At 29.8% G+C, this 27,122-nt stretch overlaps 3 protein-coding genes and 3 long non-coding RNA genes across 10 annotated transcripts in view; 4 read left to right on the top strand and 2 right to left on the bottom strand.

The window, feature by feature from the left end:
• Window positions 1-2,007, top strand: part of LOC136796121 (uncharacterized) — a 4,585-nt gene extending 2,578 nt beyond the window's left edge. Inside the window, exon 3 of the long non-coding RNA XR_010843823.1 lies at window positions 1,553-2,007. This is a non-coding gene — a long non-coding RNA (uncharacterized lncRNA). The remainder of the gene's footprint in view (window positions 1-1,552) is intronic.
• LOC106677212 (uncharacterized) lies at window positions 73-1,663 on the bottom strand. Of its 2 annotated transcripts, none has more exons than XR_010843824.1 (3): window positions 1,411-1,663; window positions 839-972; window positions 73-618 (listed from the first exon to the last, which is right to left on the bottom strand). It is a non-coding gene; the product is annotated as an uncharacterized lncRNA (long non-coding RNA). The 2 variants fall into 2 exon arrangements; XR_001342561.2 differs by having other exon boundaries at window positions 885-972.
• A 923-nt stretch (window positions 2,008-2,930) lies between the features above and the next one.
• On the top strand, window positions 2,931-21,992 carry D2hgdh (D-2-hydroxyglutaric acid dehydrogenase). 3 transcript variants are annotated; one of them, XM_014414992.3, is made up of 11 exons: window positions 8,050-8,263; window positions 9,701-9,906; window positions 10,485-10,711; window positions 12,885-13,082; window positions 13,684-13,877; window positions 15,471-15,545; window positions 17,059-17,152; window positions 17,307-17,454; window positions 18,557-18,692; window positions 19,667-19,841; window positions 21,569-21,992. In XM_014414992.3, the coding sequence occupies exons 3-11, from the start codon at window positions 10,486-10,488 to the stop codon at window positions 21,814-21,816; spliced, it is 1,494 nt and encodes a 497-aa protein (XP_014270478.1). In that variant the 5' UTR covers window positions 8,050-8,263; window positions 9,701-9,906; window position 10,485; the 3' UTR covers window positions 21,817-21,992. The 3 variants fall into 3 exon arrangements, with proteins under 3 accessions (XP_066904973.1, XP_014270478.1, XP_014270477.1); XM_067048872.1 differs by lacking the exons at window positions 8,050-8,263; window positions 9,701-9,906 and adding an exon at window positions 2,931-2,980; XM_014414991.3 differs by lacking the exon at window positions 9,701-9,906.
• Window positions 4,621-7,647, top strand: LOC106677209 (very low-density lipoprotein receptor). The gene has a single exon (XM_014414987.3). It carries the CDS (start codon window positions 4,657-4,659, stop codon window positions 7,279-7,281), a length of 2,625 nt encoding a protein of 874 aa, XP_014270473.1. The 5' UTR covers window positions 4,621-4,656; the 3' UTR covers window positions 7,282-7,647.
• LOC136796120 (uncharacterized) overlaps window positions 18,012-27,122 on the bottom strand; it is a 15,416-nt gene continuing 6,305 nt past the window's right edge. The window contains exons 2-3 of the long non-coding RNA XR_010843822.1: window positions 19,118-19,267; window positions 18,012-18,829 (exon numbers count right to left, since the gene is read on the bottom strand). This is a non-coding gene — a long non-coding RNA (uncharacterized lncRNA). The remainder of the gene's footprint in view (window positions 18,830-19,117; window positions 19,268-27,122) is intronic.
• Window positions 22,147-27,122, top strand: part of LOC106677210 (D-2-hydroxyglutarate dehydrogenase, mitochondrial) — a 23,343-nt gene continuing 18,367 nt past the window's right edge. Inside the window, exons 1-2 of one of the 2 annotated variants that reach the window (XM_014414989.2) lie at window positions 22,147-23,391; window positions 25,230-25,447. In XM_014414989.2, the coding sequence (XP_014270475.1) occupies window positions 23,378-23,391; window positions 25,230-25,447 (232 nt within the window). In that variant the 5' untranslated portion in view covers window positions 22,147-23,377. Of the gene's footprint in view, window positions 23,414-25,229; window positions 25,448-27,122 lie in introns of both variants that reach the window. The other variant, XM_014414990.2, reaches the window with a different exon arrangement.

Below are 27,122 nucleotides of genomic sequence, written 5' to 3'. Positions count from 1 at the left end.
GGAAACCCACAGGTCTTTGAAAAATCCTTTATAAAACAGATGGTACTCAAATATACAATACCATGGAAAAAAAAAAAAAAAAAAAAAAAAGACCTCAAAATTCAAGATAAAAGCTCATGTTACTTTCAATAGAATAGTAATCATTAACACATGGCTAAAAAAAATGTTGATGGTTGTTATGTAATACCAAAAATTTTCTTGAAACAATCCCTTTTATATCTATCTTTGATGAGAAGCAATCTTTTAATAATAACAACTGTTGTTCTGTTTTTTTTATTATTGTATGAAACTTTTTTCAATACCATTTTTGGTTACTCCCTACCTGTTCATTTATGACATTTCCACCTAAATGATTAAGGTCATTAATTCCATCGAGTAGTATCATCAGATCCCAAACCTCATGGTATACCAGTGTTTATACGATTCTTAAAGTTGAGAAAGTCCTTGATGCTGATCTATTATGAGAAGGGAGTTGTTGGGGGCATTTCTGCAGCACATGGGCTAGTGTTTCAGACTACCTACTGACAAACAATTTCACTCAGCTGGCCAGAGGCTCCTTGAATTTCCTACAGGGGTGCATGATTTATTTTGAGTTTTAAGGCACTGGCCCATTCCAACCTAAAAAATATTTGAAAATTCTTACTTCTCACATATGTATCCATTCATCATCAAAACAACTACTTATAGAAAATTAAAAACAAAAAAAAGTTGGGATAAAATTACTTCATAGGAATCATTAGTGGAGGAGGTGCTAATGAGGCTGTATGCTATTATTAATGTGCAAGGATTACAAATAAAGTTTATATACATGTATATATAAAAGCAATATTCCACTCACACATAAATGTTATAATTAATAATATAATATATTTTGAACTAGTTACAGTAGTTCTAATAATCCTGAAGAAGAGGAGTCCCAAAATGTTGTTTGATAAAAGAAACAACTAGGAAGAAGTTTAGTGAAGTCCTTATCTAGAATTTTATGTATTATAATTAATACAAAAGTTTTATATAAAATATAAATCAAATTAAAAATTACATAACATATTAAAATATTATTATATTTTGTGTGGGAAAAGGTGTTGGATACTTTGCACCCATAATCAATTTTTTTGTATTATTTAGTTATTTGTTGACAACAAAATAAATTGTGGTCGAAAATGAACTACTCATTTTCTTATTTGGAATGGAGCAGATCATTTAAAACAATGAAAATTAAATATAGTTTCTACCAAAAATTGTAATTATTTAAACAGAAATTTATTTTTCATATTCAATAAATGGATGCAGTTTTGCTATTAAAAAACTATTTTTAGTTTGAAAAAAAAGTAAATTTTACTTCTTGAAAAACTTTGATTTTTTTATTTATCATTATTTTTTTAAAACATTTTTTGAATATTTATGGCCTACCTAGAGCATTAGTTGAGGCATGCAAATGATCAGACACACTTATTTTAAGCACTTTGATTCAATCTTGTTTGATCAGTTGTGATACTAGCAGTATATTCTGAGTGTGTGAAATGGCTCTAAATTCTAAAATCTTTATTTGCAGTTAATCCTGAAATAGTTAAATAGGATTTGGGTAGTAGGCTAATCCAGGTATCAAATTGTTTGGCCTTGATAGAATTTATTAGTGAATCTTCAAGATCTAGGATTATCATTCTCAAATTCCATGTTAATATCTTCTACCAAAAGCTGCACTGTTATTGCCTGGATCTTATCCAAATAAAACTGATTGGCAAAAGTTTCATTATGCAATGCTCCATTCAAATGTCATACAGAATTCCATCTGACACAGTAATTGTGAATGAAGGATAATATCAAACTCTAAATCTTTATGGCAACTTGTTCAATTTGTAAATAGTGCTAATGAACTTTAGACTCATCTGTTGTAACATTATATTATATTTTATTAACTTTACTAATATAATTAAATGTATTTAATTATATCTTGCATATTTTAATTTTTCTTATATTTCTCATTATATACATTCTCAATGTTCACATATAATAGTTTGATTTATAATAATAATTTTCATAGTCCTATATTTTCATGTTGCTTGTTATTTTATAGTTACACTGTTTGTTTTTTCTTTTATATTTTGTTGAATATTAAATATGGTATTATTTTTTTTTTATTTAAGGCTTAGGCTGAAACATTGACTCAAATAAAATTTAATAAAAGTTTTACTTATCAGTGTTATTCTCTCCGCTTACTGCATCCCTCCCCGAGACCAACTCTTAATTTTAATCTATTATTGTTTTATGAATTAATTATTTTTTTCTATTTAATTGTAAATCACAATTTATAAATTAAATTAAATGCTTATCACCTTGTGAAATTATTTGGTAGGTACAATTGTGTCGTTCCTTATCAAATCACCCGATAAAAACTAAATTTTGAACCTGGATTTTCCTTCTTTTTTTTTTTTAACACTTTCAAAAGTTATATCTTTTGGAAATTACACAATTGCCCTTATTGTATAATTATAATTTGTCTATTATAAAATATAACATATTTACATATCAAATATCCCTCTAGCATCATTGGTTTTAGTTCTATTGAACATGATTAAATTTGGCAAATTAAAAAAAAAATATGAAAACCATTGTTTGATGTGTTTAGTTGTTTTCACTAATACAAAAATAATAATAATAAAATTATAAATCAACAACATAGAAGTTTAGGCCTCTGGTGATTTCATATGGGAATGACCCTATGTGATTTGTATGAAAAATGTTTATTCTCCAAATAAATGTACAATACGAGAGCTAAGGACAAAGGAAATTGTTCGAGAATCTCACAAAGCAACTGCTATAATTTTATTCTGGTTGGCAATTATCTTATGTTGTCATTTCATCGGCAGTCATACTTTTGTCATGGAGTGCACACTTGGTGTGAATGTCTTGAACAAACATTTACCAGAGATCTGAATTCTTTAAAAATGTTTTCTTCTTGTTCATTCAGAATACTACTTAAGTGAGTCTAGTAAAGTTGAAATATTTCCTTATTTGTCTCAGTAACTCCATATATTTTGGCAAGATAAAAAAAAATGCAAGGTTGGCCTTGAAAACTCAGAAATGATACTGTGTTAAATGTTCAGGTCATTGCAATTGTCCTAAAAAAAAAAAATCATGATTGCAATTGTCCCTGTTGTACTAAGAAATCATGATTTTCGAGTCATAATTCCAACAAATAAGTGTTATAAATATTATAGTTATGACTAGGAATTATTGTTAAAACATTCATATTTACATTGTTCAATGATTTTTGTAGCTCCAACATTTAATTGAATTATAAAATAAATCCAATAACATTTTCTAATGCATGTATAACTATTACAAAATAGTTATAATAATGAATATTTTCATCTTTTTAACCATTATTCATAATTTTCTCAAAGATGCATCAATAAATATTGTTTTCAACTATGTAAATCAATTTTTAATAATATATTAGGTATACTGCCATTTAATCTTGTAAAATAATTTAACAAATAAAACTTTTTATTCTAAAAGATGTCTTTTGTATAAAAACATTTAACATGATTAATCAAGATTCATAGTAAGAGTAAGTCAGAAAATTATATTTTGAAAATTAATAAGGCAAAAGAAGTGATATAATGATATTATTTATTGGAGATACTTCACACGATTAAATAAATAGTTTTAATTGGTAAATAAATCACCTATCTAAATGTTGCTAATGGTTTTGCAATATTATATTATGTAATATTTCGGGCTCACATCAAAATGAACTCTAATTAGTGAGAAAACATCAAATATTTAATCTCATATTCAAGTGAAAAGTAAACAAATGTTTATTGGAGGTGTGTCTTTTACGTCAGAAAGTTTTCTTCTGCGCCGCAACGAATTTAATAATATTCATTTAGATAAGAACCGTATTAGATACGTCATGCATCTCGTGTTACTGATTTATCGTATGTTTTTTGAAACGTATCTAACTGTAAATGAAAATAACATTAGACATCTTGATAACTTTCTCATTAACTAATATGAAATTAAAATATGAACTATTTTAATAATTTATTTATTTCGAAGACGAAATAGACAATATATCCAACAAACTTGTATATTTTAAGATAGAATATTTAGTAAAAAATTAACATTTTTATTAAGGCTTTTATTTAAAATTAAGAATTTAAACAATCCGTAGTGAATTCAGTCTTTTAAAGAAGGAGAATAACGCAGATTATAAGGCATATTAATAGACAGAGCTACGTAGAAGAATTAAATTTACCCAGTCACCTTGTCAGGAGAGCGAAAATGCTATTTTCGATTCTAAATAAGATTGTGGATATTACATTGATAATACCAATTAGTATTGATTAATTTAATATTATGATCCATTAATTAAAGTAGTACAATTATTAGTGAAAGTTATGGACTTCAAAAATAATTTATCTGCTGAGAGAAGTGTTCTACTTTAAATATATTAGTTTAAAAATAAAAATGAAGAAGTTAATAAATATTATAGTAATATAAGTACATTGAAATATTGAGTAAATATGGTGTTAGGACGTGGTGGCGTGATACTATCGATTAGTGGTTGCTTGATTACTATCGATATCGAAAGCAGGTACTAGCCGCGTACACAACTCGGGCTCGCCAGTACACCGGCTACCGTGATCGGGGATGGTTTCCACGTGGTCTGCAGTGCGCCTTGAGCCCCTGATCGTGCTGTTTTTGTCGCTCTCAGCGTGGGCCCGACAGAACTTCACTTCAGGTATTGTGGAATGTTCTCTCCGTCAGTTCAGATGTGATAACGGGCGATGCATACAACAGGTATGGGTTTGTGACTCAGAAGATGATTGTGGTGATAATTCAGATGAAAGCTCTGCTCGTTGCAAACCTGTCGAATCTTGCAAGGAAAATGAATTCCGCTGTAACAATGGAAGATGTATACCCAAGTCGTGGCAATGTGACCGAGAACAAGACTGTCAAGATGGAAGTGATGAAAGTGAAGATTGCGCTAAATCTGAGTGCCGGGCGGATCATTTTGAGTGCCGACCCGGAGTGTGTATTCCGAGCTCATGGAAATGCGATGGACAGCCAGATTGTGATAATGGTGAAGATGAAAAACAATGTGCCGAAACTTGTGCCCCTGATTCATTTACCTGTAATAATGGCAAATGTATTGCAATGGAAAATGTTTGTGACATGGATGACGATTGCGGCGATGGTTCTGATGAGAAAAACTGTCTCCAGAGGTCTTGTCCAAAGGGAGATTTTCAATGTCATGATAGTTCGTGCATAATATCTAAATGGAGATGTGATGGGGATTACGACTGTCCTGACATGTCGGACGAAAAAAATTGCCCTCGTGCGATTTCCCCATCTGCAGTATGCCTTAATAAAGAGTTCCAATGTTCAGATAAGTTAACATGTATTCATTCTAGTTGGGTTTGCGACGGGGAATCGGATTGTCCAGACGGGGCCGATGAAAGTTCTTCTCTCTGTGCTAATGTTACGTGTCGTCCAGATCAGTTTCGATGCAACAACAATTTCTGTATAGCTCACCACCTTCGTTGTAATGGACAAGTAGACTGTTCTGATGGAAGTGATGAAGAACATTGTGCCAATCTCCCGTCTCTTTGTAAGAAAGACGAATTTAATTGTGGTGATGATACTTGTATTCCCATTTCAAGCGTTTGTGATGGTAATAACGATTGTCCTGATGGTGAAGATGAACCTGTTGGCAAGTGTGGTATTAATGAATGTATAATCAACAATGGAGGTTGTGACCACTTGTGCATAGATACGACCATTGGCTTTCATTGTGCTTGTCACAAAGGATATAAACTACTTAATAACTCCACCTGTGTCGATATTGATGAATGTGCCCTATTGGGTTCGTGTTCACAAAAATGCATAAATGAAAAAGGAACATTTATATGTAAATGTCATGATGGTTATGAGAGAGATCCAGAAAACCCAACTTCATGTAAGGCGACCGAAGGCGACTCAGTACTTCTATTCTCTCGGCGACATAGTATTCAAAAAATTAACTTACATTATCATGAATCGTCAAGCATTGTTTTTGATACAAAAGCTGCCACAGCGTTTGATTTTCACTACAAAAACGAAGCCATATTTTGGTCTGATTCAATAGAAAAGAAAATATTAAAATCTTCTGTCAATGACGGCAAGGTGCACACAGAAGTCATCAAAGAAGGGATAAGTTTATGTGATGGATTAGCTGTAGATTGGATATATGGGCACATATATTGGACGGATACAGGAAAAAACACGATCGAATTGGCTAATTATAAGGGAGAAATGAGAAAGACCTTGATTAACAGCAGCCTGGACGAGCCTCGCTCGATCGCCTTGAATCCACTAGAAGGTTGGATGTTCTGGAGTGACTGGGGTAAACAAGGTCGTATCGAAAGAGCTGGGTTGGATGGTTCTCAGCGTCAAATTGTCGTTTCGAATGATATCAAGTGGCCGAATGGAATTACTTTAGATTTAGTGAATCGGCGTCTTATCTGGGTGGACGCAAAGCTTAGTTCGATTTCTTCTTGCAATTATGATGGCTCAGGCAGGGTTTTAATTTTACGCTCTGCGGACACTTTGCATCACCCATTTTCCATTTCAGTTTTCGAGGATTATGTTTATTGGTCTGATTGGGACACACAGTCTATTTTCAGAGCAAATAAGTTTAAAGGAACCAATGTTTCTGCAATAACTGACTCGAGGATGCTCCAGAATCCGATGGTAGTACATGTCTATCATCCCTACAAGCAACCTGTTGGAGTCAATCACTGTCGAGATGCCTACAATAAGTGTTCACATTTGTGCTTACCAACACCGCAGATAAACGAAGCTTCTCCTAGATTTACATGTGCTTGTCCGGATGGGTTACATTTGTCCAAAGATGGGTATAAATGTACAGAAAAGAAGATTGAGGAAGACGTCGGTCGGGACCAATATCATTTCCATAACCGTACACATCCTGTAGAAATTGTTTTCACTGACGTTCGAACAATTGCTGAAAAAACTAACTACGACGTTGTTGCTATAATAATTATTTCTAGCGTAGTTGTATTTTTACTTTCACTTTCTTTAATTTCTATCATCGTTTGTCGTTACTATTTGAACAGAAATGTTACCATTCACTTCGAACAGCCATTATTCCAGAAGTGTATAGACGACGAAATTGTAAAAAATCATTATCAGACACAAGGAACCCGACAGGAAGTCTCCAAGGAAGAAGCTTGCGTTCCCCTTACGAGCCCGGGATCATACGATATTGTCTAACATTCTTTATTGTCTGCGTGGCAGCCAATTGAAATCAAAATCGTCGAATTATCTCAGATGCCTCCTTAGTCATCACAAAGATAGTTACAGGCATAATAATTTTTAAAGCCTCAACTATCAGTACCAAAGCTGTGTTATGTGAAGAAAGTACAAGTGGTATGTTTTAATACGCACTGTGTAAACGCTACAGTATTTAAGTGGATATTATGTTGGAAGAAATGACTTGAAAATGTTCGAGTTCTTGGACTGAAATTAATATTAAATTATTTTTTTACGTTATTTATTTTGTAAAAAATTCTATTTATTCAATTTTTGTAAGATACCATGACTTAATAAGTTTTAAATAAAAAAGAAAAATTTTAAATATTTTTTTGTTGCATTTATTTCCCCTTTTTTTATTTATCCAATTTTTAATTGCTTTATAATTTTGACTGCAGGTAAATTACAAATATTCTTTATCCTTTTTAAAATGAAAATCATACTGTTATTATACTTCATAACACTTTTCACTTTTTAATGTTTGCTGTAATAGTGTTAAGAAACAGTCTTAATTTCCTATTATTATGTCCATAATGGATGTTTGAGCTATTATTAGGTAGAGGAATGTAGAAAAACACATTCTAATATACAGTAAATGGTGTAAGAGCCAATATTAAAACTCTCAGTCAGGAAAAAATTAAATACAACCTTGAATTAGTTATTCCATCACCGTTTTAAAACATCAGGTGATGTATGACGTCACTAACGGCCGCGCCCGCCTTTCTTTATCTTCGTTATCAATGGGGTGATGTGATTGCGTAATCTGTTATGGCTGATGTGGAATTTTTCTGTTATTGGTTGGCCATCACTTGAAGTTCATTTCATAGAAGATTAGTATGAATGGGATTTATGAAATTTCTTGGAATGATAGTATACTGCCACATCCTGGTTTCATTTTTCCAAAGAAATATTGAGAATATTTATTCAACTCTTTGTTGAACAGGTAATATATTTTTGGCGATGGTATCCAGTTCTTGGATTTTATAAAGTTTTAATCACATATAACAATGAGATGTATATTTTTCGTTTAGCTATTTTATTTCAGATTCTGTTTAAGAATTTCGTTTGAGTCTGATGAATATAGCCTACTGTTTGAATGATTTCCAAGTGTTACTCTTTGACTTCGTTTATTATTAACACTCCTATATAATGTTATGGTAGTATTTTCTATTGATCACAACAATATTGTATGTTTTATTTGTAAATGATGTTTTTATTTATGTATTGAATTGTAATTACCAATCTTATGAAGAATATTTTTGGTAATGTATTTGTTAGAAAAACAGGAGCAATTTTCTTTTGATACTATAAGCAATATGCTTTAGTCACATAAAAAAAAAAATAATATACACAAGATTCACTATAGAAAGTAATATCTCAGGGTATATTCAATCTATTTTCTGGAAGTGGCGAACTGAAATAAAACACAGTAAATAATTATTTCACATTCAAGTTTATTTCCTTTCATTTTCATTTTCCTCCTCATGTGTTGTATCTCTCTTTAGTTCTTAGTTTATATGTAACTTTTAATTTTATGTTTTGTTCTTATTTACTTGATGAATCCCCTTTCTTCCTTATCTTCTACCATAAAATGTAATATTAATTATGATTTAAACTTAACTCATTTTTATATAGGAAGATGATCAGGGTTGCGGTCAAAAGTGATCACTTTAGACCGCAACCCTGACCATCTTCCTATACATCAATTTTTACGGTCAACTATATATACATATATTAACTCATTTTTGTTTTACTCCTTTATTTTTCAAATTTATTTTAATTTGGTCATATTTCTCTATCAGATTGCACTGTATTTACTCTTCTCTCATCTTTTACTGTTTTTCCTGGTCTGAAGGAATACATACAAAAAAGGCTGTATGTGTTGGTACACATAAACAATAAATAAATATTTTTTGTGTCCTATATTGTAATGGCACCCTCTAACAATGATTTGTTTCAGAAAAAATTATGGTTTTATTGAGTTTTTTGTTTAATTAATTTATTCAGTAGGTTCATTTAGGTAATTTTGAATAATTATACATTAAAGTATATAAAATAATGGTAGAATATTTCATATTTATTTGTATTTTTTTTTTAACATCAATCACACTATAGCTTCTTTTCATACTTTTTAGAAATAAGTTTGTTTATACAAACTATACAACAATACCTCGTTTATTTTCATAATGAAATGTTGATAGAATATTTGGTATTCTGGATTAGAAAAAAATGTACCAAATTACTGGAAATATTGATGTTCAGCTTTTAAAATGAACAAAATGATTTGAGATTATTTGTTGAAATGAGTTTATATTCTTGCTAACACAGACCTAGTACCTGACTGTACCATAGCCAAGATCAGATAAGATAACTGTTACAGAGTTTTAACTGAGAAGATATAGAATTCCATTTTGACTACTGAAAGTGGATCCTTTTAGCTGAACTTGAATATACCGTGCAGCATATCAATTACCACTCTGAAGGCAACAAGGACAACAATTAATAATTAAGTGTTATTGGAAAATAGCTTGGTTGATTATGTAACTTTTAACTGGTGTTTCAGTCTACAAATAGTTTATGCTCCGAGTAAGTTAAAATTATCAGTTGTTTCAAATTTCATATTATCATTGGAATCATGTGGGATAAATACTCTGTCCCAAGAAATTTGCATATGGATTAAGTAGATTTTGTAACTACTAAAATTGAGACATGATTAATTAAATAAACATTGAATGAGGATGATGACAGCTCTTCAGACATAAGCTTCCACTAAAAACGTTGGTTCACAACAGTTACCAGTTAAATCTAAGGATTGGCTAGTTCTTTAAAATGAATTTTTTCTACATATTTCTAGTTTAACCAATTTAAAGTGAGAGCTTATGAGACTGAAGATGACTTAGCATACTTTACTAAGTATAAAACTCTCAAGTGACAGTCCATTTGGTCCATTTATAAGTTTATTTATTTATAAGTTGTATACTGTTGTTTGTATTGTAGATAATATAAAAATTTATTACATAATTTTGATCTTAATATTCATTTATATTGAATTGTATTTTAAAATCACATATTAATTGTAGTTTGATCATTTTTTCTTGCCGCTATCATTAGTAATCCAAGATTTATTAATTAGCCTTTTATCAATTTGATTTACTTTATTGTAGAATGAATTATAAAAAAATTCAACAACTTGCTACTCGTCTTGCCCGATTTTATTCAAGTGATAAGTTCCTTACCAAAGATCTTTACCCAGATGTTAAACGTGGTGATTTTGCTAAACTGACTTCAGGGCATTTGCAAATATTTGAGCGTATACTCGGCAAAGATAGAGTTATAACTGACAGAGATGACCTTGTTGGTTATAATATGGATTGGCTGAAAATGGTTTGTGGTAAGTTTTTACTATTGATTACTGTAGAGTTTACTCTATATCTCGCAAGATAGAAGTAAATAGAATAGTCAAATATAAAAGATAATTGATAAAATGAAATAGAAACAGTTAAGTTCCATTTTCACGTGACAGATATCTGTCATGCTGGTTTGTCGCAACATAGATAGTTGATAGTACAACCAACTGTCTAGTAAATCCTGATAATAAGACAGCAAATGTCAGTTTATGTGATGATAGTGGCTGTGATAGCTGTCACTATCACCTTCACTGCAGAACCTTGGCTTTAGATTCAACTGTATGAATAATTATCATGAGTTTACCCTTTTGTGGAGAAAATTCTGTTACTCCCTTAAATAATTATCAAACTGGTTCAGTTTTTGAGATAACAATTTTGTAATTATTGTGGAGATCCTTTTTGAGGTAATTGATATAGTTGGGCTTTTGATCCTAAATAATTTTCTTTTATTATTCAATCTTTATAAAAAAAAAGTACATAAATAAATTTAATGATGTTTATCTATTTATTATTTAATAAATAAATTTAATGAGTTTCAAAGATTCTCAAAAATAGCAGAAGGTTTTTGCATACATAATATTTTTTTATCTAATACTTGTCGAATTAAAAAGGACAATTGTTTAGAACTTAAAAGCCCTAATACTTTTTAAGTAATAATGTGAAAATATAATTACATTTCATTCAAGTCCTTTATGTATTGTATATATTTGACATGTTATATAAATAAGTATAAAATTTATTTCATAAATAATAAGAATAGAAAAATACAAGGTAACTTCATTTATCAGGTCACTAAATTATTTGTACCTAGAGGACATTAAAATATATAGCTAGGTCTATTCTGAATTTTCTTTTCTAGGAAGTTGTTTTTGTTAATTTTTTAATATTCTGAGGTTTAAAAAACTTCCAATTAAAACATATTATTATTATATATTTTTATATTTCGGGATTTAACCCTTACTCATTTACTATGTGTCCTTAAATTGTAACAATCAATTTAATATTATCAACAATTTGTTTCTACATTTTTTATATTTATACATTAAAAATCTTATGACCTATATTTACCCCATATCTGTCAATTATATCAATTTCTATTAAGAAATATTGTCGTTTATAGGTATAATTAAAAAAAAATTACTATCACATTATTTAATTAATCCTACACCATTGGTACATTTACTCATCCCTGTTGCTCGAACTATAAAATCTTCAAAAATATAAATTGCACTGCACTGGCTAACCACAGCATTACGTTAAACTATAAATTTGACTTCAAAAACCCCACAATAATAGACATGACATAAAACACTAAAAGTGAAAGGATCCTAGAAGTAATTCATATAACTAAAAATATTAACAACTAGTAACACAGTAAACTATAAAAAAGATATAAAAAATTTAAATGTACATTATGCGGACATAATAAATAGAAATAAAATTGTCCGATTGCAAAAACATAATTTCTAACTTAAATAGCAAAACGTATCAGATATTGACATATCAATAAGGAGATAAAAAAAAAAATAGCACATAGAGATATTGATATGTCCAAAGAGGTAACGCCTAAAACAGTTTTATGCTATAGGATGTGTGAATGCATATAAAAAATATAGAAAAAAATTGGTAATAATATTGAATTGATTGTTACAATTTTAGGATACATAGTACATGAGTATGGTATAAATCCCGAAACGTAGTGAAAAATATAGATATGTTCCAATTGGAAGTTTTTTCACCTCAGCATATTAAAAAATAACTGTCATTTAACTGTTAATATTCTTGTTTGACTTGAAGGAATGAAAGAATATGAAATATGAGTTTTGTGTCTAAATTTAAAGTGTAAATTAATTTAATTATTATTTGTGATTGAGATATTCATTTTTAAGGGGTAGACTCACACCATGTTAGTATTACGTATGATCATTTAATCCTACAATTCTTGTTGATATAACCCATTGACCCAATCAGTTGCAACCCTGACCCAACAAGTGTCTTTCAATAAGCATCATCTATTAAAAAAATTGTTTATTTGTTGAGCTTTATAATAAAAAAAAAGATAAATTATTATTTAATATTCAATATTTTTTATTCATTGTATGAATATGTTTATATTATATGCAATTTCTATACTACTTTTGTGTTATTTGTTTATAGGTTATAGTGATGTTGTACTTAAGCCAAAGACTACTGATGAGGTGTCTGAAATAATGAAGGTATGCTTCAAAGAACATCTTGCTGTGTGTCCTCAGGGTGGGAATACTGGTCTTGTTGGTGGTTCTGTTCCCGTATTTGATGAAGTTATAGTATCACTCTCATTGATGAACAAGATCCACAAGATTGATGAAACCACAGGTAAATTTCTGTGCTTAGATGGCTAAGTGTTACAAGCAACTTTTTGTCAAAAAAAGGTTTTTCACATCCCGAAGTCTCCTTTAATGTTAAGGTAGCAGCAACACTATTTTTTTTCTTTAGGTTTATGAATAAACAACAGAAGCAAATTGTAATATGTTAGTCAAATCCACAAAATCTCATATTGACATTATGTTTTTTTTTTTATTTACAATTTTGAGGAGAAGAAACAGTGACTTATACATTTAGCCACCTAACCACAGATTTGTAACTTTAGATAGCTCATGAATACCATTTATTAGGTAATTTGTATTTTTAATTTTGCTACTTGTCTGAATTTTTGAAAGTTTTAATGTTAATAAATTGATTTATCTTAATTTATATATTTATAAATATGAAAGTCTATTCAGTATTGCATTAGTGTAGTTAATATTAGTAATGAAAAATCACATTGTATATTTGCTATATGGCCCAATTTTTTTTTTACTTTTCTATAAGATTACCACATAGAAGTAAATGAAAAGATAAGGTATATGCTATTTGTTGTTAGAATATTAAAGTTTATTTTACCTGAAAAATTGATTAATAAAACCATAATTAACAGGAATGTTAACCTGTGATGCTGGGTGTGTATTGGAGCGACTAGACAATGAAGCAGCCAAGAAAGGTTTGATGATGCCTCTTGATTTGGGAGCGAAGGGCACCTGCCAAATAGGAGGCAACATTGCTACATGTGCTGGGGGGCTACGCCTCATAAGGTATGGCTCCATCGCTGCCAACCTGCTCGGCCTAGAAGTAGCAAGTATTATTTCTGCATATAAACATTTGGTTTTAAGAAATTTTTATTGAGAAGATTATCATTTTAATGCATATAGTATTTCTTAAATAACTAGATAAACAAATGAGTAACAGGTTTTCTATTATTTCTGTTGATAAATCACAACATATTTAACAAATAGTTTTGGTATCTTCCTAAAGTTATGTCTCTTAAGGGAAAAATCAGCTTGCTAGAGTCCACTTGTTTTTTTACTGGACATGCATGATATAAATAAAAGACGATTTAACTCACAGCCCTACCAGGAACCATGTAAAAGAGATATAGAGTGAAAATTCATCTACTAAGTATATTTTTTCATCATATCAATAAGGAAGTTTTTGTGAAGATTTTTAGAAATCATTAAAATTGATGACTTCAACCAGTAGGCATGCAAAAAATCCTTCTCTGAAATGGTTTTCCTCATAAAGAGACAGCTAAGATTCCTACTACTCCTTATCTCTCTTCTACCTCTTATAATTTTTTCCCCTTTTCCTATCTCACTGTGCTTTGTTAAAATACTAAATTTTTAAGGAATGAGTTATTTTTTAAGAATTATCAAGATATTTTTGATAAAAACTAAAAATTGAAGTTTGTTTTTTAAAAATCAGATACATCTTTTTAAGATATTAACAAAATTCCTACATATTCTTTGTTTTATAAAAGGCTGTAGAATATGACTTTAAAAATTCTTAAATGAAATAATGAATTTGAAATAAATATTATTTATTTACAACATAGTATTTCTTCATCGGCCCCTTTTTCTTCATTTTAATTAATAGAAACATGGGTTTAAAGAAAAAACAATGAGTTTGTAGGTTAATATCACTGATAGGTCCAAGCTGAGCTGCCTTAGAGCAGCGTGCTATGGATTATATTGAGCCCTTTATGGAGCTGTAAAAGGATTAACATGTGAATGTTCAGCCTTATTATCATAGATTGACAATTTGTAATAATGTAATGGATTTTGAGTTTTTATTAGAAAATAATAGGTATTCAAAGAGTAAGAATCAGTTCTTTAAAGCTGTTTAAATTCTTTACAATGTGCCTAAATTTTCAGGATATAATTATTAGGAGTGACAAAAATTCACATACCAACTGTGTATCTATTTACTTTTGGCCTTTCTTACTTAAAACAAAAATTGCATTCTCACTGTCCAAAATAATTCGAACTGAGATGAACAAAAAAATTGTTTTTCTGAAAGGGAATAATGTGTCATTTTAAAAATAGTAAATATTCATATTTTACTTTCTAAAAATAATTTTTAGGATACTAGATCATTTTTCAGAAGTTTATTTTCATGAGAAGTAGTATATAATTTTTGTTTTAAGCCCACCAACATTGAATATTAAACAGTCTCAAATTTTATCCTAAATAATTTTTTATAATTTGAATGGTTTTTCTTTTTTTTTTTTTTTTACTACAACCTTGTTTTTGTATGTTCATTGATATAAACTGATACAAATTAAAGTCTCTTAAGTTGTAATTAAAGACTTACAAAATGTAATTTATGAATAATATTCACTCTCACTTCTCTTTAACAGTCTCAATATTATGTTAATTTTAACTGCCTCAGGTTCTGGCCAATGGCGAGGTTTTGTCAATGATGAACCATATGAAGAAAGATAATACTGGCTATCATCTAAAGCAGGTAGGTAATAATATAGCACATTAAGCACAAAATTTTGACATGTTACCATCCATTGGTTAAATATATAATTATTTTTAAGCATCCAGAATATTTGTATATCCAAAATACTGTATAATCTGACTGCTTGTCAGTCCCATATTTGTTGAATTTTTAAGGTTGAACTGTAGTAGATGATTCAGTATGTCAAGTCTTGTCAAAGGATATTTGGTTTGAATTTGTTTTATGGATTAAAGACACTACAGATTATTATTAAAAGAATTACGATTTTTATTTTTAGTTTTTTTATTATATAAGTAAATAATCAACATTAAAAAGTATTTCAGAATCATTTTATCAACCCTAAAAAAAATATCTGATTTGTTCACTCGCACTACTTTCCTTACCGCTTTGGCTGCAAAGTCTAATACAAAATGTTGCCTATATTGGTTCGATTCAGTTCTTTTTTTTGTTATTAGTCATCTTTCAATTGTACCTGAAAATACTATTGGGAACCAACCCATATTTTTAGGAAATTGTGTTTTATAAGCTACATCGATGATATATACCATTCTATATGATAAGTAAGTAAGTATATGATTGTAAGCCGAAAAATCCACCCTTATGTCATGGGCTGCATGGATGGCAAATCGTTTCTGAAAGTATACAGTTTCAAATACCTCGGCTCCACTATAACATGAATAAATGATCAACGGACTGAGATAGGCTAGTGTATAATAAACGCGACCGGAGCCTTCTTCTCTCAATCAGAAATACTTAAATCCCGAAGAATTTATAAAAATCTGAAGCTAAGGGTGTACAATGTCATGATAAAGCCAACTCTGATATATGGCTGTGAGACCTAGGCTCTACCTAGAAAGAAGAATCGAGAGATTTGAACTGAAAGTTCTCCTTACAATTACAGGAGTGATCTGGGATCAGAGCCATAACACACGCAGGAGAAGAGCGAACTGCTTGCACAGAGGCTGGTCAGTCAATATCTCATGATATGAAGGCCAGAAGGTTAAGATGGGTATGGGGGGCATGTGGCTCGAAGCAATCCATCAAGACGCCTCTACACAACAATGAATGCCAGTAGAGTTGACAAGAGACCACGTGGGAGGCCAATAACCAGATGGATAGATAGAATCGACAAAGATGCGAAAGAGCTGCATGCAGAAAACTGGAAAGAAGTAGCCCAAGATAGGCAGGCATGGAGAAGGCTGTTTTAAATAGCCAAAGATCTACAAGGTCTATAGACCCAAAAAAATGTGATTAAAGTTAAAGGACTCAAAGGAGAAAACTTCTTGTTTGAGCCTTTCTGTTGCTTCACTCTGTTGACTTTATTCTACATTTGCAAAATATTAACTTTCACTTGTCATATTTGGCCTAAGTTATTGATCAATTTGCCTTTATTATACTATGGAATGAATGAATGAATATCTCACTTCTGCTTTGGTATTAGTTGATGAATGTTAGAAATGTTAGTTGATGTTGAGAAACATTCTTCACTAGATTTCTTCTATATGTTTTACAGCTGTTTATTGGCTCTGAGGGTACACTGGGCATTATTACAGCAGCTGTTGTTCAGTGTCCACCAAGGCCAAAGTCTGTGACCTTAGCTTTCTTAGGTAAGTGTTGGCTTTTTGGGATTTTTGTTTGTGTCTGTCCCCAAATAAATTTGAGATTAGTCAGTTGACATTGGTTTCCTCTATTGATCTATTTTATTTTAATAAGTTACCACTTTTATGATTGTTTCAAGCTATTACTTAATTTTTATTGCAGGTCTTCAAAGCTATGAGGACGTTCTTAAGACGTACAGATTGGCTAAATCTCTCCTGAGCGAAACCTTATCGTCATGTGAAATGATGGACTCTAGATCCATGGAATCTGTAGAGAGGATTGGTCTCACTTGCCCAATAAATAAAAACAAGTAATTAATACCTTTATAATTTTTGTTTTAAATTGTTGATAAAGTTTATTCTATGATTAAATGATTAAGACTAGGATTTAATGTTTTGATAGGAATTTCCTTCAAATGGTGGTTGGTATGATTAAGGATATAAGAGAAAAAAAATGAAATTAGCGAAGTCAGAGTGGGTTAATTAGGGTTAGGGTACCTAGAAGAAGGGCATAAGGATGCCTCTTCACTATCATGAAAGCAGTTATTGATAATAGGTGGGTGGAGAAGATTAAATACCAGATGGACAGATTGCATAAAGGAAAGATATCCAAAAGGAACATTTAGTGGAATAGAAAAGAATAAATAAAAAAGATGGAGCTGGTTAATTGTTGTGGCGAAAAATGAACGAAGCCTCTATGGCTTATGAGAGGGAAGGAAAGTGCTAATTTAAATTTAAATGAGGAATAACTTCTGTGTTAATGATTTCAATTGACAGTGAATAGCTACTTTTTTGATTCTTAAAATATTAATTTCTGATCTGAAGAAACAATTTTTGTACATTAATTAAAGTAGATAGATATATTGCATTGTCTTTTTTTTTTTTATTTTTTATTAATTGATGTTAGTAAATCTAAAATTCTGCATGCAGCAAACTGAAAAGCAGTAGCCCAAGATAGGCCAGCATGAAGAAGGCTGGTCCAGGTTGCCAAAGATCTAGGTCTGTAGAGCCAACAGAAAACATTTTTATTAATTATTTCTGGAAAATACAGTTAAATTTTAAAATACTAACTAAAAAAAAAAATCACGCACTTTGATATTTAAAATAACAGTTAGATTACTAAATGTATTTTTATTACAATGAATATTTGAAATGTATTATAAAATTTCTAACAGAATGTTTGAATTTTTTTTTATTTTAGGTTTTTAAATATTAAATGTAACTATAATTTATCATGAATATTAATGAATCATATTTATTTTAAAGAATCAGTATTGAACTGTCTAAAATCTGAAGAAATTTAGACAACACAAAACGCAGTGTAAAATTAAATATTGTATATGTATTAGTTATTTCATATCATAGCAACTACATTGTTTCTAATAACTCTCTGTAATATTTACTTCATTACAGGTTCTACATGGTGATAGAAACCCACGGTTCCAACAGCAGCCATGATGAAGAGAAGATGTCTAATTTTGTGGCCGAGGCAATGGATGCGGGGGCTGTAGTTGACGGTACTTACACATCTCAACCATCCACGATGCATGTAATTCATCAAGCTCTCTTTATTGCAATTTCTCAGTTTATTTCCAGTTAAAAATATATGCTTGGTCTCTCCACCTATTTTAATGTTGGTTAAAGTTTGCAATTCATATATTTAAATCGTTGCCCATCTTAAAGCCACTGAAATAAAAAGTGATGGATGAGTGAAAACTATACTAGAAACAAAAGAGTACAAAATCAGGTTTATTTACCAAATTATATATTTATCTTATGTAACTATAATATCAGATTAATGAATAATTCATAACTCCTCACAGTCTTATCCAAATCTATTAGTATTATAACTATCGGAAATCTGAATTTCCACGCTTCCGACCCATACAGATATCTTTTAGATATCAAGGAATGCCTTTATACAGGTTAAAAAATAGTTGTGATAAAGAAAAACTTCTCAATGTTTTATTTTACCTATCTTGTTCAAATTTGTTTATGAAGGTCCAGTATTTACAATTTGGTGCAGTTTAGATGACCTTAAATTACTTAAAGTTTCTTGCAGATTGATGGTGTCATGCTTGTAAGTAAAAGCAAGTTATATTCATTTTCGCATCCTCAAAAACCCTGAAATACAATTTTTCATAAAATTAGTATTGTGGGATAAAATATTTTTTTAATGTGAAATAATATTGATATTCCTTTTTTCCACCAAAAAAAAAAACATTTTTACTCTGCACAAAAAAACAATTTGATTGGTATATAATCACCATTAAATACATGCAGATCAAAGGTGGAATATGATAACATAAAAATTGCCAAAATTATTTGAATATTTTTTTTTTTTTGTGGCTCCTTGGGTTTGTTGGCAAGAATCCTCGAATAAATTTTTCGACCTAGTATCACCAAAAAAAAGTTTCAGTGAAATCCACATTCTCATGTTTGTAGCCTCCCTATGTCAGTTATTTTTATATTTTTTTATTTACATTATATTGTTATGTTATGATAACAATTGTTTGTTTTCAGAACCTTTGGCAGCTACGAGAAAGAATTACTGAATCACTCACCCGCTCCAGCTATATCTATAAGTATGATATTTCATTGCCATTGGATTACTTTTATGAAGCTGTTAATGCAACTCGTAAGCACTTGGAAGAAAAAGGATTTAAAAATATCAAAGTCTCAGGTTTCGGGCATATTGGTGAGGCTGTTATTTTTAATTATTTCAGTATTTATAAGGGTGGATAAAATAGAAACGCTAAATGGAGCAGGAGGATAGGGCTTGAAAAGAGATGGGATGCAGCTATTAAAATTGACCCTACTTGAGTTGGTTTAAACATTTGTTGTATTGTATTATCAAAATGAATGAAGGGAATACATTACCATCTGTTGTACAATAGATAATAATCAATTCCAAAAACTATACTGGTGAATTTTGCTCCCTGATGATGTTAAATATTATATGGTTTGCCGAACTTAAGAAAAATAGTAGGAGGTTTTATCTGAGATAAAATTAAACACTCTTCATTAAACCATGGCCACACATTATTTGTTTTGTTTTTTTTGTCTCATAAAGTAGAATTGATAGGTCAACATCAGATAATGATTCAAAATCCTGTACATATTTGATCACACCACAGCCTAATAATTTTTATAGTTATGGTATTCAAAAACTTCCATTTTCACAGGAACCATTTGTTTCCAAAGGTGATGTGGTGACTATGTCGAAAAATTATTTATATTTTTGATATTTCATACAAAAAATAAAGTAAAATAAAAATATTTTATGTTTGATCTACCCTCACTAAGTTATTAATAATTGATTACTTAAAACCTATTGTTGAAAACGGCTGTTTTTTTTTTTTTACCTTTCTACGGCTCCTAAGTTAGGAAAATATTGTAATTAGGTCAGATTTTTTGCGGTTTTCAATAGATTTATCAAATTTGGAGTTCCCCACCACTTGCCCTAAAAACCCTTGCTGTACTGCTGCAGTGTTCCCAAACATTTTTCAATAACTTAACCAATTAACCAAACATTACCCTTCTAGTAGGCCTAAAAAATTTTTGCAGCACCCTTGTTAGGTCTATTAAATTTTCAGCACAATTATCCTTATGGTGATTGAATTAGCGGGTAAAGAAGAATAAAATAGTGCAATCTGATTGCTGGGATACGCCATATATTTGCTGTTTTAATTGAAGAAAAAAAAAGTTTAACACTTTGAGAAATTGGCATTCACTTGCAGCACCCCCTAGTATATGCTTGGAGGACTCAAATGTGCTGTGACACCCAACCTGGGAAGCACTGCTGTACTGGATCATTGATGAAGTTACATCATATAAGACTTAGTACGCATGTATTTCTGAGTTTTAAAAAAAAAATTATGAGTAGGTTTCCGTGAAAACCTGAAATACTTTAACATTATGATGAGATAAATGTATTATATTAGAGATTAACAGATTAAAAGCAGAAATAATTTGATATTAAATAATCAGATGCAACTAGGAACAGATACAGACAAGTTAATTTTTGTTTTACCATTCAGAAGATTGTGTATATTTCTTTTATGAATAAGAATGTTAATGATCATCTACATCAGAATATTATTCCTTATACCCATCTACACTTGCATTATGTAAGTGATCTTAGAATTAGGATGATAGTATCTTCTCCATATTTCCACTCTAAGGTTATGTGAGTTTTGAGACAGGACTCATCATGTGTATTCACATACCTTCATAAGAACTTTTAAGACTCAGTAACCATAGCAACATTATAAAAATTAATTACTTTTAAGTAATTTAAATACATTTACTTACCTATTAAAGATCTGCTACATTCTTTACTTACAATGAAAACAAGTCAAGATTGCAATAATATTTCCAAAATAGTATTATTATTTTAATGAATATTTTGAAATCTTGATTTAGGTGATGGAAATCTCCACTTAAACATTGAAAATAAAGCCTTCTCCAGGGAATTGCTTGATGCTATTGAGCCATGGCTCTTTGAATGGACTACAGAGCAGGGCGGATCAATTTCTGCTGAGCATGGAATGGGTTTCAAAAAGCGAAAGTACATTGGTCTTGGAAAGAGCCCTTCTGTTGTCGGTGTCATGAGTGCACTAAAAGCTCAGTTGGATCCGACCGGCATTCTAAACCCATATAAAGTCATCTGATTTCATAAATACTGAAGATACCTGAATACTTTTGAATGTCTTAATCTTATCCATATAATTGGTGCATGTTGGCATTTTTATTTATACAGCTATAATAATATATAGCTATTATATGATATAATCAATAAATGTCATATGAATGCTATTTTACTAATAAAATATTGAGAAATTCTGAATTACTTTATTAGAAATCATAAACGTTTTTGAACTCAATTTATATTATTTCTTTTGCATTTTATATGTTCATCAAATTCTTTTGTATTTATAAAAACTGTTATGGAGGTTATTTAAAAAAATTAATTTTTCTTCATGTTACTCAAAGTGAACTGTTCATTTAAAAAAACTGAAACAATTGGATTCTTCATCAATCAATATAAATAATTTGTTTATGAAGAAAAAAGGTGGGGTTGGTGCTCAAGAAAATGGAATTCAAATTGTAATAAAACTATTACTATTAATACTATTGGTTATAATACTATTATAACCCAACATTTCACCCAATACAGTGATTAAACTATTTATAGTATATGTTTGTATTTTTATTTTTACTATTTAAAGAAATAAAACTACTCACCCAATATAGTAATAAAAGTATTTATTGTGCCTCTAAATTTTATGCAATACAGTGATAAAACTATTTATAGTATATAATTATATTTTTACTATTTAAAGAAATAAAACTACTCACACACTATAGTAATAAAACAATTTATTATGCCTCAACATTTCACCCCAACTTACCGGGTCTTTGCCTAACTAGAAAGCTAAAGATCTTTGGTAAAATTCGTCCAAGTATTTGAAATGAGGACTTCTACCAGAAAAGCACAGTTGATGGTGTGAGCTGTTTTTTAGTCAGTGTTAACCATCCCATATTTTTGTTTATGAAATAATGCACAGATAAAAGTATTTTGAAATTTTGCAAAGTAATTTGAAGTAAAACATTTTTCAAATGGGTATCCTTCAAAATTTTTAATTTTGGCAAAAAAGGATTGGGGTATTAGTGTTGCCCAGTGGGGTTGTATGTATTGGGATTTATTATTATATGACAAGGATAAATTGCAAATATTACTACTATTTATTGTTTATTTAGTGAAAATTATATTCAATTTCAAGGAATGGAGTAGATTAGTGGATAAAGACACTTGACTTTCTCAAGGATTCCCTTTCCCAGGTTTAACGGGAAGGAAACTTAGTATCTTTAAACTTACAGCTCATATTGGAACAGTTCATTTTTTCTTCTTTTTTGTTATTATCTGATTTCAAACATATTTGTTAATTTTGTTGGGTTTTCTTTATCAAGGTTTACTATATCCCAGATAGCCATTATCTGTCTTATCTGTTTTTTAGTGTGATGCAACTTCAATAAAAAATGAAACAATTTTTTTGACATGGTTTTATACCAGATTTTGTAAATACAATTTTAATTAAAACTTATCGTCAGTTATTTAATGTTGTGTTCAAATGTTATCTTTATATTGTGTTTTTCAAGATTACCACTAATATTCGCATTCCACAAGAAATGCAACATTCATTATAAAAGTTCAAGATTGTTTTGCAGTGAATGTTTTTGAACAGGTATATTCTGATTAAATTTCAAGTAGGTATTACATAGATGCAAGACATTAGAAAATTATATATTTCCTTTAAAAATATCTCGTAGTAATGACTGAAACGGGTCAATTGAAAAGTGTTTGATGTTAACAAATAAAATATTGAATAGCCAAAATAAGTATTTTAAAAATTATTCTTGTAAAAAAAAAAATAGAATTAAATATGAATATGGATTGCTATTTCATAAATATTTAAATAAGTGGCTTTTTAAGAATAAAAATAAAAAATTGAACCTTTATCTTTATGACAGTACCTAGAAAAAAAAGTTAAAGATTTTGATTTTTAATCATTTTTATACAAATTTAATACAAATAGCTAAAGTTCAATCATTAAGTATGTTTAATTCATTTTCAGTGTTGAAGATAAAAAAATATAGCATCAAATGATACTTATGTACTTTTTTTAAAAATTTTAATCATAGATTTCTTTATTCAAAATGAATACATACACATGAAATAGTTATTGAGAGTAAATGTGTTCCAAAAAGGGGCTAACTGGTTATTATTAAGATTGCAAAACAACTCAAGCCTTTCAAACAGGATTAAACTCAAGTCGCTGTGGAACTTGTTTCACCAATTCAAGGCATCATCATTAATGCAGACCAGGGATAGCACATCTCACTTCCATCTACTAACCAAATAGAGATTGTAAATCATTCATAACCAGTCCTATATATACTTAAGAGTAACCCTTAATATCACAATATTATACAGCTAATTATAATATATTATACAGCTACGTTTTCATCCTTATAGCCCAATTTAGAGTAGAGTTGCTTACTGTTAGAGACCTCTGGTGAGCTAGATATGAGATATAAAGACCACCATTTGTTTTATGAATGGCATCTTGCTGATTAGCCATGTTAAGGTTGCATTACATCAAAGTAATAATAATAAGAAGAACTTAATCCTGTTTTCTGATAACCAAACCTTGGTATCTTTTTGTTTCAATTCCACAGAACCAGAACATATTTATAATCTTATAGAGCAATATTTCAACAAGAAATTAGAATTAGGCTAATACCTAATTGATTTAAAGGATACTTTAACAACTTTAGAATGGAGACGTCATAAACAGTTTGGTAGTTAGTGTTATCAAAACCAAATACATAGTTGGAAATGCTGGGTATTAAGAAAATACTAAAATAATCGACAAACCCTCTTTCATTCAGTCTTATTCCAAGGAATTAGACTAAAGATGTGATAAAATGGAATAGAGCGCCTAATTACTATATTAATTTTAATACAAAATATTTATTAAGTAGTGATCAGTCCTAACATTTTGATCATAAATGATTTTCAACATAAAACCTAGTTTGTAATAATAACGAGAAACTACTCCTTCTTAAAAATACTTGAAACATTTTCACTTTTTAGTACTATCCCATTTATTATGGCATTAAAACTCAACATAGATCATAATTAACCATATTATAAACAAATATTAAAAATACTCTTAATTAACTAAATAATTAAAATGAATGTAAGCATAATTGGTGTATTTTTGTTTGAATTAATAAAATATTTCATTTATTTACGTTGTACATTTTCCTAAATTTTTTTCGTCCTCCTTTTCATTTTAGAAAAATTGATCACCTTTATTGATATTCATTAAATGACAAAAAGAGAAGGACCATTAAGGCATAGGAAAATTTATTGACCTTCTAAACTCAACATAAAAAATTGTTTATATAGATGGAATTTCACAATGTCTATACATATTTGGAAAAAGTTAATTAATTTGCACTTAATTACTATCCAAAAAATGTTTATTTAATGTAAGATTTATTTTTATTTTTGTAGAATGATTAATAAAAAGCTACTGTTGAAGTATCCTCAATTTAGACGATTTTATTCATTTCTGACAAGTGACCTCTACCCTGAAGTTAAACGAGGTCCTTTTGGTGTTTTGAATTCCTCACACATTCAGACCTTTGAATCCTTGCTCAGCAAAGATAGAGTTATAACTGACAAAGATGAATTAATAGCATACAATAAAGACTGGCTGAATATGGTTTGTGGTGAGTCAATGATTTCAAACATGTACACTAGTTTTGTGATACTGTAAATTATTTTACACTTAATTGGTAGTTGTGGTGTCCAATTATGGTAGAGCATCTAACATCCATTTTATTTTATTTTGTATTTCAGTTTATCTAGCTCTATAACTATGCACCTACAAAATTGTGTTTCTTTGTTAAAAAGATGCATCAATTGTTCAGTCTTTCCCACTGCTGTAAAAACAAAATTATAATAATTCATAAACACTTTATGGTATTATGATAAATTAGACTGCTTCATGGTATTATTGAGGGTATTTCAGAAGGAGATGTATTTAACAACAGTAATTTACCAGAAGCATTCGACAAAAATGATTTAAATTATCTTCCCCTTGATCAGTACTGCATGGCATTGAACCAGTACCTCTAGTCATTGTAGCTGACTATGCATTTACTCTAAAATCATATTTGCAAAAACCTTCTACAAATAACTCTTTAACCAGTCTTTAAAGGATTTTTAATGTTAGCTTTGACGACTCTGTCGAAAACGTTGGAATAGCGTCAAGCTGATTCAGATTTCTTTCGAGAAACATTGAGTTGGAACTGAGGAAAAAATAAAAAATTGTGTTTACGATTTTATTGCATATTGCTTTAATAACATGTTAGTCTCAGCAGTATGTAATCCGTAAGAATTTTACTACTGAAGATTCTATTGGAAATTTACCAAATGGTCATTGTTGAAAAGAATAGCAGCTGAGTGGAAATATGTTGCCTAAAAGTTCATACTCTGATAAAGTAACAAGAATTTAGCAGATATTTAAACAATACTTTCTTGTAAAAATTATAATTTTCTCGTTAGTACAATAGAATGTAAAATTTCTATTATAAAATTATTATGTTATACAGAACACAGGAGTTTTCAACAAGATTAAAAATTATCAGGTAATTGTCGGGCGCAAGCGTAATCCGGTTCTTCTTCTTGCGGTTTTTCTTTTTCCAAATCTAGAGTTAAAGTGTTTGAAAATAACTTTTATATCGGTGAGGGCCACCACACACGATGAAATTTCGCTTAAAATTTTGTGCAAAATATTTAATGATCATTATACATAAATATTGCAAAAATTTCAGTGTCGATTAAACTTTTCACGATTGAAGGATGACGGCTGCATCGTTCTGCACGCGGCAAAAGCTTTTGACAGATTAGAGAAATATTGCGCAATATTTAACTGACAACCCTCTCACACTGCGCTCTCTTGAACAAAATTTTGACGGGTCCGCAAAAAGTATAATTTCAGAAAACTTTTGAACCCTCCAAGAACGAGGAGAAGATGGTTGGGGTTGCAGTCAATGATCAACACAAATAAGTTGGATTAACCTATTTTATTGTGCCAACGTTTCGGCTAGAGTTTCTAGCCTTCTTCAGGGCTAAAAACAGAACAATATAACAACCACAGTAAGTATAGAAAAATAAAAAATAAAGTATAAAAAGAATAATTCAACGCATAAAAAGAATAATTTTACAAAATAGAATTAATAAAATGAAGTGATGAGAGAAGCGGGAAATAAAATGGATACATAGGAAATTGAAAAAGTGGGTAAAATAACATAATTAAGGAAATGAAGTTATATAATGCAAAGAAGTATGAACATATTAGTTATTATTAATTTAAAAATTGAAATATGAAAAGAAAATGAA

The sequence above is a fragment of the Halyomorpha halys genome, unplaced genomic scaffold (genome assembly GCF_000696795.3).
Source record: "Halyomorpha halys isolate HHAL.00 unplaced genomic scaffold, Hhal_1.1 Scaffold91.1, whole genome shotgun sequence".
Taxonomy (NCBI): Eukaryota; Metazoa; Arthropoda; class Insecta; order Hemiptera; family Pentatomidae; genus Halyomorpha; species Halyomorpha halys.
Note: the sequence above shows the minus strand (reverse complement) of the source record. Positions and strands in the feature narration are given on the sequence as shown.